Raw genomic sequence first — 18,069 nt, 5'->3', positions numbered from 1 at the left:
CTTGGGGGCCTGTGGGGTGGGAGTTGGGTGGGGGGAGGGAGAGCGTTAGCAAGAGTGGCTGATGCATACTGGGCTTGATACCTAGGTGATGGGTTGATGTGTGCGGCAAACTACCATGGCAGACGTTTACCTATGTAACAAACCTGCACATCCTACACGTGTATCCCAGAACTTGAAATAAAGAAAATGGACAAAGGATATGAATGGACATTTCACTGCTCTCACAGGTGGCAATATGTGCATGAAAAGATGTTAAACATCATTAGCTATTTATTCGGGAAATACAAATTAAAGCCACAATCACTTTCATCACTACGCACTTCTTGGAATGGCTAAAATGAGAACGCTAACACCAAATGCTTGTGAGTATGTGGAGAAACTGGGTTTCTCATCTTTTGTTGATGGAAATGTGAAATGGTATAGCCACTCTGGAAAAATAATATGGCAGTTTTGAACAAAACTAAACACGCACTTACTTTTTCACCAAGTATGAAACCAAGTGTTTTCCACCAAGCTTTGAGCCGGGGTCTCGGTTCAGATGTTACCTCCTCAGTGAGACCTTCCCTGATCACCCTAACTAAAATGGCCACCTCTGGCTGCATGTGGTGGCTCACGCCTGTGATGCTAGCACTTTGGGAGGCTGATGGCAGGAGGATCACTTGAGCCCAGGAGTTGGAGACCAGCCTGGACAACATAGTGAGATCTCATCTCTACAAAAAATTTAAAAATTAGCTGGGCATGGCCAGGCGCGGTGGCTCACACCTGTAATCCCAGCACTTTGAGAGGCTGAGGAGGGCAGATCACAAGGTTAGGAGATCAAGACCATCCTGGCTAACACGGAGAAACCCTATCTCTACTAAAAATACAAAAAATTAGCCGGGTGTGGTGGCACGTGCCTGTAGTCCCAGCTACTCGGGAGGCTGAGGCAGGAGAATTGCTTGAACCCGGGAGGCGGAGGTTGCAGCGAGCCGAGATCATGCCATTACACTCCAACCTGGGCGACAGAGAAAAAAAAAAAAAATTAGCTGGGCATGGTGGTGTGCATCTGTATTCCAAGCTACTCAGGAGGCTGAGGCGGGGAAGATCTACTTGAGCCCTGGAGGCCGAGGCTGCAGTGAGCTTGATTGTGCCACTGCACTCCAGCCTGAGCGAGAGAGCAAGACCCTGTTTAAAAAAATCAAAATCAATCAATCAATCCAGACTCCCTGGGCATGCAGCAGGGTTTCTGGGGAAGGGGCTGAAATGATGACTAGAAATGATCCTCCCGTCAGTTTGGGGAGGGACTTCCTGACAGCTCTCAGGCTTGAGTTTATCCTGCAGGCCCTGGGAGCCACTGAAGGCCATTGAGCAGGGGAAGCACATGACTAACATTGAAGAAGTTCTCTTGACATGCGGAGTGTAGATGGGAACCAAAAGACATAGGAGACGGGGAGCCCAGGAGAGAGGCTGTTGAATTGCTTCTGATTGTGAAGAAAGGATTCAGAGGGGAAAATTGATTCTATCAATATTTAGGATATAAAATGGACTAGCCTAGATGATAGAGTGCATGTGGGAGAAGAGAAAATAAAATTTTCGGCCGGATGCAGTGGCTCATGCCTACAATCCCAGCACTTTGGGAGGCCGAGGCGGGTGGATCACCTGAGGTCAGGAGTTCGAGACCAGCCTGGCCAACATGGTGAAACCTTGTTGCTACTAAAAATAGAAAAATTAGCTGAGCGTGGTGGTGCATGCCTGTAATCCCAGCTGCTTGGGTGGCTGAGGCAGGAGAATCACTTGAACCTGGGAGGCAGATGTTGCAGTGAGCCGAGATCGCATTATTGCACTCCAGCCTGGGCAACAAGAGTGAGACTCTGTCTCCAAAAAAAAAAAAAAAAGAAAATTTTCTTTCAGCTAGGTATGGTGACTCATGCCTGTAATGCCAGCACTTTGGGAGACTGAGGCAGGAGGATCTCTTGGGCCCAGGAGTTCAAGACCAGCCTGGGCAATGTAGTGAGAAAGGAGAATAAAAAAAGTTTTCCTCGCCTCTACATAAAAAAGGGAGAGAGTTTTCTTCCTAACTTATTTTGGTTTTTTTTTTTTTTAATTTTGAAACGGAGTTTTGCTCTTGTCTCGCAGGCTGAAGTGCAATGGCGCGATCTTTGCTCACTGCAACCTCCGCCTTTCAAGTTCAAGTGATTCTCCTGCCTCGACCTCCCAAGTGGCTGGGATTACAAGTGCGCGTCACCACACCAAGCTAATTTTTGTATTTTTAGTAGAGATGGGGTTTCACCATGTTGGCCAGGCTGGCCTTGAACTCCTGACCTCAAATGATCCGCCCCCCTCAGCCTCCCAAAGTGCTGGGATTACATGAGCCGCCTCGCCTGGCCCCTAACTTCTTTTCTTTCCTTTATCCAGCAAATACCTATCGAGTGTCTACTAGATGCCTGTTCACAGCTAAGGATGGTAAATATTTCTGTTCTCAAAGAAAGAACATTCTGGTGCAGGAGGCAGATGAGAAGACTAGCAAATACACATGCATAATTTGAGATTGGGGGCAAGTGCTGAGAATGAAATAAGGGCATGAGATCAAAAAAGCATGTGAGTAAAGGGAATTTGAGGAGGTTTTCTTTTTCTTCTTCTTTTTTTTTTTTCAAGACAGAGTCTCACTCTGTCATCCAGGCTGCAGTCCAGTGGCGCAATCTCGGCTCACTGCAACCTTCGCCTCCTGGGTTCAGGCAATTCTCCTGGCTCAGCCTCTTGAGTAGCTGGGATTATAGGCATGAGCTATTTTTTTTTTTTTTTTTTTTTTGTATTTTTAGTAGATACTGAGTTTCACCATGTTGGCCAGGCTGGTCTCGTTCTCCTGACCTCAAGTGATCCGCCCGCTTCAGCCTCCCAAAGTGCTGGGATTACAGGCATGAACCACTGTGCCTGGTCTTTTTTTTGTATTTTCTGTAGAGATGGGGTTTTACCATGTTGCCCAGGCTAGACTTGAACTCCTGGGCTCAAGCGATCCTCCCACCTCAGCCTCCTGAGTAGCTGGGACTACAGGTATGCACCATCATGCCCAAATACATTTTTTTGTATTTTTAGTAAAGACGGATTTCTCCATTTTGCCCAGGCTGGTCTTGAACTCCGGCTCAAGTGATCCGCCCATCTGGGCCTCCCAAAATGCTGGGATTACAGGCGTGAGCCACCGCACCCAGCCAACATATAATATCTATCTATCTATCTATCTATCTATCTATCTATCTATCTATCTATCTATCTATCTATCTATCTATAGAGAGAGAGACTCTTGTTGCCCAGGCTAGAGTGCAGTGGTGCCATCTCAGCTCACTGTAACCTCCATCCCCCGATCCTCCCACCTCAGCCTCCCAAATAGCTGGGAACACAGGCATGCGCCACCACACCTGGCTAATTTTTTGTATTTTTGGTAGAGATAGGTTTTGCCATATTGCCCAGGCTAGTCTCCAACTCCGGAGCACAAGCAATCTGCCTGCCTTGACCCCATAAAGTGCTGGGAGGTGTGAGTCACCTCCCCCAGCCTGAGATTTTTTTTTTTTTTTTTGAGACGGAGTCTCGCTGTGTTGCCTAGGCTGGAGTGCAGTGGCTGGATCTCAGCTCACTGCAAGCTCCGCCTCCCAGGTTTACGCCATTCTCCTGCCTCAGCCTCCCGAGTAGCTGGGACTATAGGCGCCCACCCCCTCGCCCGGCTAATTTTTTGTATTTTTTAGTAGAGACGGGATTTCACCGTGTTAGCCAGGATGGTCTCGATCTCCTGACCTCGTGATCCGCCCATCTCAGCCTTCCAAAGTGCTGGGATTACAGGCTTGAGCCACTGTGCCTGGCCGATATTTTTTTTTAAATAATAATATATATATTTTTGAAGCACCGGGGGGCACAGGGAAGGCCTCTTTGAAGAAGTACCACTTGAACTGAGACCCGAGTGATGAAAAGAACCAGTCCAGCAAAGAACCAAAGAGCCCCCAGCAGAGATACAGGAAGAAGGGCTGCAAGTGCAAGGGTCCTGAGGCAGGGAAGCACTTGGCAAGGGGGAGAGTGGTGAGGCATGAGGTGGAAAATGTAGGTAGGTCAGCAACACTCGGCCTACTAGGCCTTGGGTTGGAGTTTTTATTTTAGGTAGATGAAAAGTAACTGACATTTTTTTGTGTTTTAAAAAATTTCTGGGCCGGGCGCGGTGGCTCACACCTGTAATCCCAGCACTTTGGAAGGCCGAGGCGGGCGGATCACAAGGTCAGGAGATCGAGACCATGGTGAAACCCCGTCTCTACTAAAAATAGAAAAAAATTAGCCGGGCGCAGTGGCAGGCGCCTGTAGTCCCAGCTACTCAGGAGGCTGAGGCAGGAGAATGGTGTAAACTCGGGAGGCGGAGCTTGCAGTGAGCCGAGATTGCGCCACTGCACTCCAGCCTGGGTGACAGAGCGAGACTCCGTCTCAAAAAAAAAAAAAAAAAAAAAAAAATTTCTGGGCCGGGCGCGGTGGCTCACGCCTGTAATCCCAGCACTTTGGGAGGCCGAGGCGGGCGGATCACAAGGTCAGGAGATCGAGACCACGGTGAAACCCCGTCTCTATTAAAAAAAATACCAAAAAATTAGCCGGGCGCGGTGGCGGGTGCCTGTAGTCCCAGCTACTCAGGAGGCTGAGGCAGGAGAATGGTGTAAACTCGGGAGGCGGAGCTTGCAGTGAGCTGAGATCCGGCCACTGCACTCCAGCCCAGGCGACAGAGCGAGACTCCGTCTCAAAAAAAAAAAAAAAAAAAGGCCGGGCGCGGTGGCTCAAGCCTGTAATCCCAGCACTTTGGGAGGCCGAGGTGGGTGGATCACGAGGTCAGGAGATCGAGACTATCCTGGCTAACATGGTGAAACCCCGTCTCTACTAAAAATACAAAAAAAACTAGCAGGGCGTGGTGGCGGGTGCCTGTAATCCCAGCTACTTGGGAGGCTGAGGCGGGAGAATGGCGTGAACCCGGGAGGCGGAGCTTGCAGTGAGCCTAGATCACCACTGCACTCCAGCCTGGGAGACACAGCGAGACTCCGTCTCAAAAAAAAAAAAAAAAAAAAAAAAAAAAAATTTCTGTAGAAATGGGGTCTCGCTGTGTTGCACAGGCTGGTCTCAAATTCTGGTCCTCAAGGGATCCTCTTGCCTTGGTCTCCTAAAGTGTTGGGATTACAGGCTTGAGCCTCTGTGTCTGGCTGTAACTGACATGTTTTAAGCAGGGGAATGACATGCTCTAGTGAAAGCTAGTCTGGGCAGCTGGGTAGCTAATGAGGGGATTAGAGATTTTGTTGAATGAAAGGCAGATTGAGTCCTGCTACTTGCCCCCTTCATTCCCCAGTGCTTCACTCTTCCGCCCCCCAGCCCCCTCAACTGGCCAAAGGGAAGTGGGGGCCCTGCCACCTGTAGGGAGGGTCCCCTGGGGTTTGCCCACAGCAAACAGGAAGTCACAGCCTGGTGAGATGGGCCTGGGAATCAGCCACTGAGAAAGTGGGTCTCTTGGGTCCCTGAACTCTTTTTTTGAGTCCCTGCAGCAGTGAAAAAGACACAAAGGCACATAGAGAGTTAGAGAGAGAGAGAGAGAGAGAGAAAGAGAAAGAGAGAGACAGAGAGAGAGGAGAGGCATGGGGCAGAATGAGAACAGATCCAGGAGTTAGAACTCCTGGGTTCTTTTAAAACAATTTTTCTTTTAAAGACAAGGTCTTGTTGTGTTGCCCAGGCTGGAGCACAGTGGCTATTCCTAGGCATAATCATGGTGCACTGCAGCCTTGAACTCCTGGGCTCAAATGATCCTTCTATCTCAGCCTCCCAAGGACCTGGGACCATAGGCATGCACCACTGTGCCTGGGTTTTGCCTGGTTTGGAACTGAGACAGGATGACTTGAGCTCTTAGCCATTAATTGAGCCACTGCGCCTGGCCGATATTTTTTTTTAAATAATAATATATATATTTTTGAAGCACCGGGGGGCACAGGGAAGGCCTCTTTGAAGAAGTACCACTTGAACTGAGACCCGAGTGATGAAAAGAACCAGTCCAGCAAAGAACCAAAGAGCCCCCAGCAGAGATGCAGGAAGAAGGGCTGCAAGTGCAAGGGTCCTGAGGCAGGGAAGCACTTGTATCTCATTAACTGAGGATTTGCTATGTGCTGGACACTGGGTTAATAGTGCCGAACATATTGTCATTTTTAATCTTCACAAACAAACAGTATTTGTATAGGAGTGTTTTCTTTTGTTTCTTTTTTTGAAACAGAGTCTCACTCTGCTGCCCAGGCTGGAGTGCAGTGGCGTGATCTTGGCTCACCGCAACCTCCGCCTCCCAGGTTCAAGTGATTCTCCTGCCTCAGCCTCTCAAGTACCTGCGATTACAGGCACGCACCACCATGCCCAGCTAATTTTTCTATTTTTAGTAGCAACAAGGTTTCGCCATGTTGGCCAGGCTGGTCTCGAACTCCTGACCTCAGGTGATCCACCCACCTCGGCCTCCCTAAGTGCCATGCCCAGCTAATTTTTTTTTTTTTTTTTTGAGACGGAGTCTTGCTCTGTCACCCAGGCTGGAGTGCAGTGGCGCCAGTGCAAGCTCCGCCTCTTGGGTTGACGCCATTCTCCTGCCTCAGCCTCTGGAGTAGCTGGGACTACAGGCACTGGCCACCACGCCTGGCTAATGTTTTTGTATTTTTAGTTGAGATCAGGTTTCACCATATTAGCCAGGATGGTCTTGATCTCCTGAGCTCATGATCCGTCTGCCTCTGCCTCCCAAAGTTTCCGTCTGCCTCTGCCTCCCAAAGTTCTGGGATTACAGGCGCGTGCCACCGCGCCTGGCCTAATTTTGTATTTTTAGTAGAGATGGGGTTTCACCACATTGGCCAAGCTGGTCTGCAACTGCCGACCTCCTGTGATCCGCCTGCCTCAGCCTTCCAAAGTGCTGGGATTACAGGCATGAGCCACCTCGCCCAGCCTGTATAGAAATATTATTATCCCCAGTTGACAGAGAAATAAACTGAGGTTTCAAATGATGAAGTTTAGCCAAATAATGGAGGTGCAAGATTCAAACTCAGGTCGGCTAGAACTGAGTCTATTAATGGGTGGATGTGGAGGTAGAGGGAGGACTGGTAAAATGTTTGCTGAACGAATGAATGGGGTGTGTGTGAGTGAAGAGACATGGATTCAGACCCCGGGGTTCAGAGGAGGAGGGAGAGGGAGAAGGAGGGAGCCCTGAAGGCTGAATCCGCTCAGGCAACAAATATTTATCAGGTGCCTACTATGTACCCAGCACTGTTCTAGGGCACTTGCAATTAGTGGTGAACAACACGGTCTCCACTCCAAGGGGCTCATATTCTTGTGCAGAAAACAGAAATGAACAAGTAAACCCACAAGATCATTTCCCATGGTGGTGAGAGCTGGGATGAAAATAAAACAGCGTGGCAGGGAGGAGGCAAATGTGAGTCTGGAGGGTTCCTGGAGAATGGGGCCTGAGGCGTGACCACCCCCTTCCTCTCTGGGGGGACTGCCTGCCGCCTCCGCAGACACCCATGGTTCAGTGCCCTCCAGGCCCCTGCCTACCCCAGCATCCCCTGCGCGAAGCTGGGTGCCCGGGGAGTCTGACCACCATGCCACCTCCTTGCCTCCTCTTCTTCCTCCTCTTCCTCACCCCCATGGAAGTCAGGCCCCAGGAACCTCTAGTGGTGAAGGTAGAAGGTATGTCCAAAGGGCAGAAAGGGAAGGGATGGAGGCTGGAAACTTGGGTTGTGGCTGGGTGTCCTTGGCTGAGTAACTTACCCTCTCTGAGCCTCCATTTTCTTATTTGTGAAATTCAGGGAGGGGTTGGAAGGACTCTGCCGGCTCCTCCACTCCCAGTTTTTGGAGTCCTCTGATCTATAACCCGGTGTGAGCAGTGGGGGGGCTTGGAGGTCCCCCCGTCATGCCCACACCTCTCTCCCTCTCTCTCCACAGAGGGAGATAACGCTGTGCTGCAGTGCCTCGAGGGGACTGCAGATGGCCCCACTCAGCAGCTGGTCTGGTGTCGGGACTCCCCGTTTGAACCCTTCTTAAATCTCAGCCTGGGGCTGCCAGGCATGGGAATCCGCATGGGGCCCCTGGGCATCTGGCTTTTAATCTTCAACGTCTCTAACCAGACGGGGGGCTTCTACCTATGCCAGCCGGGGCTCCCCTCTGAGAAGGCCTGGCAGCCTGGCTGGACAGTCAGTGTGGAGGGCAGCGGTGAGGGCCGGGCTGGCCGGGCTAGGGCAGGGGCAGGAGGAGAGAAGGGAGGCCACCATGGACAGAAGAGGTCCACGGCCACAATGGAGCTGGAGAGAGGGGCTGGAGGGATTGAGGGCGAAACTCGGAGCTAGGTGGGCAGACTCCTGGGGCTTCGTGGCTTCAGCATGAGCTGCTTCCTGTCCCTCCACCTCTCACTGCCTTCTCTCTCTGTCTCTCTCTCTCTGAGTCTTTGTCTCTATTTATCTCTGCCTTTGAGTCTCTCTCTCTCTCCCTCTCCTGGGTGTCTCTGCATTTGGTTCTGGGTCTCTTCCCAGGGGAGCTGTTCCGGTGGAATGTTTCGGACCTAGGTGGCCTGGGCTGTGGCCTGAAGAACAGGTCCTCAGAGGGCCCCAGCTCCCCTTCTGGGAAACTCAACAACTCCCAACTGTATGTGTGGGCCAAAGACAGACCTGAGATGTGGGAGGGAGAGCCTGTGTGTGGCCCACCAAGGGACAGCCTGAACCAGAGCCTGAGCCAGGGTAAGGTCATGATTGGGGAGATGCCAGGAAGTGGGGGTCCAGAGACGGAGGGGAGGGGAAACTGAAGAGGTGTGAGACCCTGAGGATCAGGCTTTCCTCGTCTTATCTCTCCCTGCCCCAGACCTCACCATGGCCCCGGGCTCCACACTCTGGCTGTCCTGTGGGGTACCCCCTGACTCTGTGTCCAGGGGCCCCCTCTCCTGGACCCATGTGCGCCCCAAGGGGCCTAAGTCCTCATTGTTGAGCCTAGAGCTGAAGGACGATCGCCCAGACAGAGATATGTGGGTAGTGGACACGGGTCTGTTGTTGACCCGGGCCACAGCTCAAGACGCTGGGAAGTATTATTGTCACCGTGGCAACTGGACCAAGTCATTCTACCTGGAGATCACTGCTCGGCCAGGTAGAGTTTCTCTCAACTGGGAGGCATCTGTGTGGGGTGTACTGGCAAGAAGTGAAAGCCAGTCAATCTTAGGTTCCCCCAACCTGAGGGCTACTCCCAGCCTCACCCCAAACCCCAACTTCCACACAGAACATTGACTCCAAGTCTTTTTTTTTTTTTTTGACGGAGTCTTGCTCTGTCGCCTAGGCTGGAGTGCAGTGGTGCCATCTCGTCTTGGCTCACTGCAACCTCCGCCTCCCAGGTTCAAGCGATTCTCCTGCCTCAGCCTCCTGAATAGCTGGGATTACAGGTGCCCACCACCATACCTGGCTAATTTTTTTTTTTGAGAGGAGTCTTTCACTGTCACCCAGGCTGGAGTGCAATGGTGCAATCTCAGCTCACTGCAACTTTCGCCTTCCAAGTTCAAGTGATTCTCCTGCCTCAGCCTCCCGAGTAGCTGGGATTACAGGCGCTCGCCACCATGCCTGGCTAATTTTTTTGTATTTTTTTTTTTTTTTTTTTTTTTTTTTGAGACGGAGTCTCACTCTGTCCCCCTTGCTGGAGTGCAGTGGCCGGATCTCAGCTCACTGCAAGCTCCGCCTCCCGGGTTCAGGCCATTCTCCTGCCTCAGCCTCCCGAGTAGCTGGGACTACAGGCGCCCGCCACCTCGCCCGGCTAGTTTTTTTGTATTTTTTAGTAGAGACGGGGTTTCACTGTGTTAGCCAGGATGGTCTCGATCTCCTGACCTCGTGATCCACCGTCTCGGCCTCCCAAAGTGCTGGGATTACAGGCTTGAGCCACCGCGCCCGGCCTGTATTTTTTTTTTGAGATGGAGTCTTGCTCTGTCGCCCAGGCTAGAGTGCAGTGGCCGGATCTCAGCTCACTGCAAGCTCCACCTCCTGGGTTTACGCCATTCTCCTGCCTCAGCCTCCCGAGTAGCTGGGACTATAGGCACCCGCCACCTCACCCGGCTAGTTTTTTGTATTTTTTAGTAGAGACGGTGTTTCACCGTGTTAGCCAGGATGGTCTCGATCTCCTGACCTCATGATCTGCCCATCTCGGCCTCCCGAAGTACTGGGATTACAGGCTTGAGCCACTGTGCCCGGCCAATTTTTTGTATTTTTAGTAGAGACGGGGTTTCATTATGTTGGCCAGGTTGGTCTCGAACTCCTGACCTCGTGATCCACCCGTCTCGGCCTCCCAAAGTGCTAGGATTACAGGCATGAGCCACAGGGCAGGGTCAGGCCTAATTTTTGTATTTTTAGTAGAGATGGGGTTTCTCCATGTTGGACCAGGCTGGTCTTGAACTCCTAACTTCAGGTGATCCGCCTGCCTTGGCCTCCCAAAGTACTGGGATTACAGGTGTGAGCCACCACACCTGGCCTAGACTTCAAGTCTTTCTTCCCTCGCTTCCAATACACTACTTTTCTGGGTCTTCACCTACCATTGCTTGTGCCTGCCCACCAGCTTGGGTGGAGTCTTCCTTCCTCTCCAACTCCTCACTCTTGGAGCCCTGGGCCCTCTTCTTATCCCTGTCTGCACGCTTTCCCATTTGACCTTGACTCCCAATGGCTTTTTGGGTCACTATGCCTTGGTGACTCTATTCCAGACTCCATATTCAGCCGTCCCCTGTGCCATTTGATGTCCTATGGACACCTCAGGCTCAACAGATACAAAATCAAACTCAATGTCTTCCCCAAGTATAGTCTTCTTGGTGGCCCTGTGCAAGCAGAGGACACCACCACCTGCTCCCTTGCCCAGGCTAAGAACCTGGGCATCCTTCCTTTTCCTCACCCTGTCCAGCAAACTGGTCACAGTGTTCTGCCAGTTCTCTCTCCTTCATACAATCCTATCATGCTATCCTAACCGCAATTTACAAACTCAACCCCAACTTTCACTCAAAACTTGATCCAAGCAATGTGCTGGATCCCAACTGTAACCTTGCAAACTCAACTCTGCCCTTCACTTTGACTGTGACTGTCCTTAATTGCAGCAGGAAACTGATCATTATGCTCTCCTCAATCCACACATTGCCTCTAAATACAGCCATGGTTTGTCTGTGATTTACTCAAAAGACACTGCCCCATGTCATGTGCCAGGCTCTGTGACAATCCCTGACCTCCTGGGACATGACTCCTTAGAGAGAGGAGAGCCTTTCTCATAGTTTGGGACTTTGAGTCTGTCTTTTTTTTTTTTCTCTTGAGACAGAGTTTCGCTCTTGTTGCCCAGGCTGGAGTGCAGTGATCTCCGCTCACTGAAATCTCCACTCCCGGGTTCAAGCGATACTCCTGCCTCAGCCTCCCAAGTAGCTGGGATTACAGGCGCCCGCCACCATACCTAGCTAATTTTTTTGTATTTTTAGTAGAGACAGGGTTTCACCATGTTGGCCAGGCTGGTCTCGAACTCCTGACCTCAGGCGATCCACCCGCCTTGGCCTCCCAAAGTGCTGGGATTACAGGCGTGGACCACTGCACCTCGCCAAGTCTGTGTCTTGCCTCTGTGCCCCAGACTTGCGGTTCTTTGAGATCTCGGGATTGGAACGTAAGATGCCAGCCTGGGGTCCTCATCTCATAGCCCCTTCCCCCTAGCACTATGGCACTGGCTGCTGAGGATTGGTGGCTGGAAGGTCCCAGCTGTGACTTTGACTTATCTGATCTTCTGCCTGTGTTCCCTTGTGGGCATTCTTCAACTTCAAAGAGGTGAGTCATGTCCCCAGTGGGTCTGTCCAAACCCTACACCAGCTTCCCCAGGATAAGCCGGCTTTGGCCAGTCTGACAACCATCTTTCTTTCCTCCCATCCCTCCCTGCAAGACCCCAGAATCCTGTTCCCCCCAGTCTTCCTCTAGCCTCCCTCAAACTTCCCAAGCCTCTTGCATTTTTTTTTTTTTTTTTTTTTTTTGAGACAGGGTCTCATTCTGTCACCCCAGCTGGAGTGCAGTGGCACAATCTGAGCTCACTGTAACCTCTGCCTCCCAGGCTCAAGTGATTCTTGGGCCTCAGCCTCCTGAGTTGCTGGGACTACAAGTGTGTGCCACCGCGCCCAGCCGATTTTTTATATTTTTAGTAGAGACAGGGTTTCGCCACATTGCCCACGCTGGTCTTGAACTCCTGAGCTTAGGCAATTCGCTGGCCTCATCTTCCTAAAGTGCTGGGAATATAGGCGTGAGCTACAGCGCCTGGCTCCCTCAAACTTTTTTTTTTTTTTTTTTTTGAGATGGAGTTTTTGCTCTGTTGCCCATGTTGGAGTGCAATGGCATGATCTCTGCTCACTGCAACCTCCACCTCCTGGGTTCAAGCGATTCTCTTGCCTCAGCCTCCCTAGTAGCTAGGATCACAGGCGCCCACCACCACGTCCGGCTAATTTTTATATTTTTAGTAAAGACGAAGTTTCACCATGTTGGCCAGGCTGGTCTCGAACTCTTGACTTCAAATGATCCGCCCACCTCGGCCTCCCAAAGTGCTGGGGTTACAGGCACTAGCCACCGCGCCCGTCCCCCTTGCAATTTGAACTCCTGTCTTCTCTGTTGAACCAAGTGACCTCCGCAGTACCTGGCCCCACAAATCCTCACCCTGCCAAGCAGCGCCTCCTCTGATCACTCCCTTTAACTCCCACCAGCCCTGGTCCTGAGGAGGAAAAGAAAGCGAATGACTGACCCCACCAGGAGGTAATGCAACCAGTGCACCCCTCGGTAACACCCTCCATCTTCACTTTATGCCTTGCACTTACTGTTTCCTCTGCCCAGGGGTTCTTTGCTCCGTCTCTACTGTTTCAAATACTGCCCAACCTCAAAGCCCAGCTCCAAAGCTACCTCCTCTGTGAAGACCTCCTTGGAAATGATCATCTCAGACTCCTCTATTGGCTGTCCCAGCACAAGTGATCACGTTTAATCTCTGAAGGCCTGGACAGAATCTTGAGTGGGTCCGCCATTCCATTCCAAGTCGGCCCTCACCGTGCACTTCCCCTTCTCCCGCCAGGTTCTTCAAAGTGACGCCTCCCCCAGGAAGCGGGCCCCAGAACCAGTATGGGAACGTGCTATCTCTCCCCACACCCACCTCAGGCCTCGGTAAGAGGCACCGCCCCTCCAGCCTATAGCTCCGCCCCAGATCCAGGGCTCCACCCACACTGTCCTCATCCCTCCAATCCGCTGTGCGCCATGCCTTCTGGAGCTCGGAACTCCGCCACCGGGGAGGGTAGTCCCGCCCATCTATGAGCCCCACCCCTATAACAATGCCCCGCCTCCAGGGCTCAGAGCCACGCCCCCAGGACCCAGAGCCTGAAGTCCAAATCAGAAGCAGAACCTCGCCCCAGAACTGAAGGCCTTGGCCCTAGATTTAGATCCCGCCCTATGGTTCAAGGCCAGGTGCCTAGACTCAGAGTCCATTCGCAGAGCCCAAAGCATTCTCACCCCGTGACCCGCCGCGCGGACCCTTAGCCTTGACCGCCCCCATCTCTTCTGACCCCGTCTTACAACGCCCGCCCCTCTCGCCAGGACGCGCCCAGCGTTGGGCCGCAGGCCTGGGGGGCACCGCCCCGTCTTATGGAAATCCAAGCAGCGACGTCCAGGTGGATGGAGCCGTGGGGTCCCGGAGCCCTCCGGGAGCGGGTGAATGATTGGGGGAGGGAAGGGTCGTTCCCCACATAGAGGGGGTTGGAGCGGTCTGTGGCCCAAATAGTGGACTGGGGCCTGGAGGAGAGGGGGCGTAACTCGGTTCCCCATCCCCATCCCGAAACCCCTAGGCCCAGAAGAAGAGGAAGGGGAGGGCTATGAGGAGCCCGACAGTGAGGAGGGCTCCGAGTTCTATGAGAACGACTCCAACTTTGGGCAGGACAAGCTCTCCCAGGGTAAGGCTGCCCTCCTCCGTGGTCCCCTGCCTCTCTGCGGTGGCCTGTGGACTCCCATGGACACCCCTCCTTCTCCACCAGATGGCAGCGGCTACGAGAACCCTGAGGACGAGCCCCTGGGTCCTGAGGATGAAGACTCTTTCTCTAACGGTAACTTGGGGCCTTTGTGGGACCTCAGAGACTTAGGTGTAATTGCAGCGCTGTGACACCCCTAGAAGGGGTCCCTGGAGTTCTCTCTCTTCTGCCACAGCTGAGTCTTACGAGAACGAGGATGAAGAGCTGACCCAGCCGGTCGCCAGGACAATGGGTGTGTGTGAGGATGGCAACAGTCTAGGGGGGAGGTGGAGGACGCCAGGAGGCCAGGAGGAATAGTAACCTCCCTCTTCCCTTTCCAGACTTCCTGAGCCCCCATGGGTCAGCCTGGGACCCCAGCCGGGAAGCAACTTCCCTGGGTGAGAGATACTTTCGACCAGACTGCCTTACCCAGCTTGGGTGACCTGGCCTGAGCTCTGACACCAGACCCAACTTTGACCTGACCTTGACCCCAAACCCGAACCCAATACTGACCTTGGATTTGACTCCTCTCACCTCAATACTAAGCCCCATCCCCCATTCTTACCCCCAATATTTACCCCCTCCCTAACTATGAATATCAACACCGATCCTGATCCAGTATCAAGCTGGACTTGACCTCCACCTCACCTCAGCCCCTCAGTGCAGACCTCAACTTGGACCCCAGCTCACTCTGCAGCTTCTTCATGACTCTGACTCCTTCCAGTTTTTTCTTTTTTCTCTTTTTTTTGAATTGGAGTCTCGCTCTGTTGCCCAGGCTGTAGTGCAGTTGCCACCTCTGCCTCCCAGGTTCAAGCGATTCTCATGCCTCAGCCTCCTGAGTAGCTGGGATTACAGATGTTTGCCACCACACCTGGCTAATTTTTGTATCTTCAGTAGAGACAGGGTTTCACCATGTTGGCCAGACTGGTCTCAGACTCCTTACCTCTAATGATCTGCCCGCCTCGGCCTCCCGAAGTGCCGGGATTACAGGTGTGAGCCACCATGCCCAGCCCAGTTCTGTTCGTGACCCCTTCTCTAGCCATAATCTAACCCATATCTAGCCGTGACTCTACAGCTAACCGGGGCCCCAAACCCGATGCTGACCGAATCACCCCTTCCCAGCACAGCATAGGTGATGCCCCTCACCTTCCTCTGCCCCTCATTCTTCCTCCTTACCATAGGCTGTACTTCCCGTGCCCTAGCCTCCAATTCTCCATCCCCCGCCCAAGCAGGGTCCCAGTCCTATGAGGATATGAGAGGGCTCCTGTATGCAGCCCCCCAGCTCCGCACCATTCGGGGCCAGCCTGGACCCAATCATGAGGAAGGTGGGTGCTTCTGCCGCTGTCCCCTGCTGTCCCCTGGGCTGACTTTGCCTCCCAGCCTACTTCCAGTGCCACCCGTGTTCTCCTCCCTGGTCCTATCCAGATGCAGACTCTTACGAGAACATGGATAATCCCGATGGGCCAGACCCAGCCTGGGGAGGAGGCGGCCGCATGGGCACCTGGAGTGCCAGGTGATCCTCAGGTGGCCAGGTGAGCTGGGACTGCCCCTAGGGAAAGGGGGGAGGGAGGGAGATAGGCACGAATGACAGTGGCTGCTGGCTCTCAGGGAGGGAGAGGGAACAGGGCTCCTAGGGCCTGGTGGGCAAGGGGAGGGCTGCTGGACCCCTCCCCATCACTGTTTCTTCTTCATAGCCTGGATCTCTTCAAGTCCCCAAGATCCACACCTGACTCTGAAATCTGAAGACCTCGAGCAGATGATGCCAACCTCTGGAGCAATGTTGCTTAGGATGTGTGCATGTGTGTAAGTGTGTGTGTGTGGGTATACATGCCAGTGACACTTTCAGTCCCTTTTGTATTCCTTAAATAAACTCAATGAGCTCTTCCAATCCTATGAAGTTGTGCCCTTGTGTGGGAAGGGAAGGAAAGGCGTCTTAAATCCCATGGAGGAGGGAGGGCTGCCTTCTGCATGCAAAGGGCCTTTTCCCGGTGCGGTGGCCCACACTTGAAATCCCAGCACTTTGGGAGGCCAAGCAGGTGGATCATTTGAGGTCAGGAGTTCGAGACCAGCCTGGCCAACCTGGTGAAACCCCGTCTCTACTAAAAATACAAAAATTAGCCAGGTGTGGTGGCGAACCTGTAGTCCCAGCTACTCAGGAGGCTGAGGTTGGAGAATCACTGGAACCTGGGAGGTGGAGGTTGCAGTGAGCGGAGATGGTGCCACTACACTTCAGCCTGGGCGACAGAGCGAGACTCCATCTCAACAAAAAAGAAAAAGAAGAAGAAAACAAAGGGGCTTTCCCTTTCCATGGCCTAGCCTTCACCTACTGCCCTCTTTTGCCCACTGCCAATGGATCCCTCACTATCAGCCCCCTCCTACCATCCAGCTACCCAATTATCATTCATTCAGCAGTTGCACGCTGGGTGCCCAGTGGAGGAAAAACAGCCCAGGAATTAGCAGTCTAGTTAGAAGATGCTATTCGTTGTCACTGAGTACTTACTTATTGAGCATCTATTTTATATATATATATATATATATATATATTTTTTTTTTTTTTGAGACAGACTCTCGCTTTGTTGCCCAGGCTGGAGTGCAGTGGTGCAATCATGGCTCACTGCAGCCTCGACCTCCCAGGCTCAAGAGTTTCTCTCACCTCAGTCTCCCAAGTAGCTGGGCTACAGGTGTGCATCACTACGCCCAGCTCTATCTTTTTTTTTTTTTTTTTGAGATGGAGTCTCGTATTGTCCCCTGGGCTGGAGTTCAGTGGTGCGATCTCAGCTCACTGCAACCTCCGCCTCCCAGGTTCAAGCAATTCTCCTGCCTCAGCCTCCCGAGTAGCTGGGGTTACAGGTGCCTGCCACCACGCCCAGCTAATTTTTCGTATTTTTAGTAGAGATGGGGTTTCACTATGCTGGCCAGGCTGGTCTTGAATACCTGGGCTCCAGTGATCCTACCAACCTTGGACTCCCAAAGTGCTGAGATTACAGGCGCCCACTACCACACCCAGCTAATTTTGTATTTTTAGTAGAGACGGGGTTTCCCCATGCTGGCCAGGTTGGTCTCGAACTCCTGACCTCAGGTGATCCACCTGCCTCAGCCTCCTAAAGTTCTGGGATTACAGGTGTGAGCCACAGAGTGCCTGACCTTACTATGTTCTAAGCACTAATATCAATGAGCAAATTTTATCCTTACAATAACTTCACAAAGATATTAAACACCTATTATGTGCCAGGATTGTATTCAAATATTTTATGTACATTTTATGGATATGTTATGTATGTTTGTGTATATTCATTCATTTTCTCTTTACCAACCCTATGAGGTAGGTATACTATAAATATTATTTTCACCATTTCTTTTCTTTTTTTTTTTTTTGAGACAGGGTCTCACTGTGTCACCCAGGCTGGAGTGGGTGGTGCCATCTCGGCTTACTGCAACCTCTGCCTCCTGGGTTCAAGTGATTCTCCTGCCTCAGTCTCCCAAGTAGCTGGAATTACAGGCCTGCGCTACCACGCCTGGCTAATTTTTGTATTTTTAGAAGAGATGGAGTTTCTCTATGTTGGCCAGGCTGGTCTCGATCTCCTGGTCCCCAGTTAACAGCCCCTGCCTCGGCCTCCCACCCTGTTTTGTTTGTTTGTTTGTTTTTTTGAGACGGAGTCTGGCTCTGTCGCCCAGGCTAGAGTGCAGTGGTGTGATCTCGGCTCACTGCAAGCTCCGTCCCCCGGGTTCATGCCATTCTCCTGCCTCAGCCCCCCGAGTAGCTGGGACTACAGGCACCTGCCACCACGCCTGGCTAATTTTTTGTATTTTTAGTAGAGACGGGGTTTCACCATGTTAGCCAGGATGGTGTTGATCTCCTGACCTCGTGATCCACCCGCCTCAGCCTCCCAAAGTGCTGGGATTACAGGCGTGAGCCACCGCACCCGGCCCCCACCCTGTTTTTGTTGTCGAGATTTCTTCTTTATCTCAGCATGTAAAACTTACTTCATTTTTTTTTTTTTTGAGACAGAGTCTTGCTCTGTCACCCAGGCTGGAGTGCAGTGGCATCGTCTCGGCTC

The 18,069-nt window shown here is 52.2% G+C and overlaps 1 protein-coding gene across 7 annotated transcripts; it reads left to right on the top strand.

Annotated features, from left to right (window-relative positions):
- Positions 1 to 7,553: 7,553 nt before the first annotated feature.
- On the top strand, positions 7,554 to 15,899 carry LOC105482863 (CD19 molecule). 7 transcript variants are annotated; one of them, XM_011743242.2, is made up of 15 exons: positions 7,554 to 7,692; positions 7,948 to 8,214; positions 8,532 to 8,735; positions 8,857 to 9,135; positions 11,703 to 11,813; positions 12,731 to 12,779; positions 13,090 to 13,178; positions 13,605 to 13,718; positions 13,853 to 13,957; positions 14,039 to 14,107; positions 14,208 to 14,264; positions 14,353 to 14,409; positions 15,244 to 15,336; positions 15,437 to 15,543; positions 15,706 to 15,899. In XM_011743242.2, exons 1-14 carry the CDS (start codon positions 7,605 to 7,607, stop codon positions 15,526 to 15,528), a joined length of 1,674 nt encoding a protein of 557 aa, XP_011741544.2. In that variant the 5' UTR covers positions 7,554 to 7,604; the 3' UTR covers positions 15,529 to 15,543; positions 15,706 to 15,899. The 7 variants fall into 7 exon arrangements, 4 of the variants coding, with proteins under 4 accessions (XP_011741544.2, XP_011741543.2, XP_070940403.1 ...); XM_011743241.2 differs by having other exon boundaries at positions 15,241 to 15,336; XM_071084302.1 differs by having other exon boundaries at positions 15,214 to 15,336.
- Positions 15,900 to 18,069: the final 2,170 nt, after the last annotated feature.

The sequence above is a fragment of the Macaca nemestrina genome, chromosome 18 (genome assembly GCF_043159975.1).
Source record: "Macaca nemestrina isolate mMacNem1 chromosome 18, mMacNem.hap1, whole genome shotgun sequence".
Lineage (NCBI taxonomy): Eukaryota > Metazoa > Chordata > Mammalia > Primates > Cercopithecidae > Macaca > Macaca nemestrina.
The sequence above is the reverse complement of the archived record's forward strand: the minus strand, read 5'-3'. Positions and strand labels throughout refer to the sequence as shown.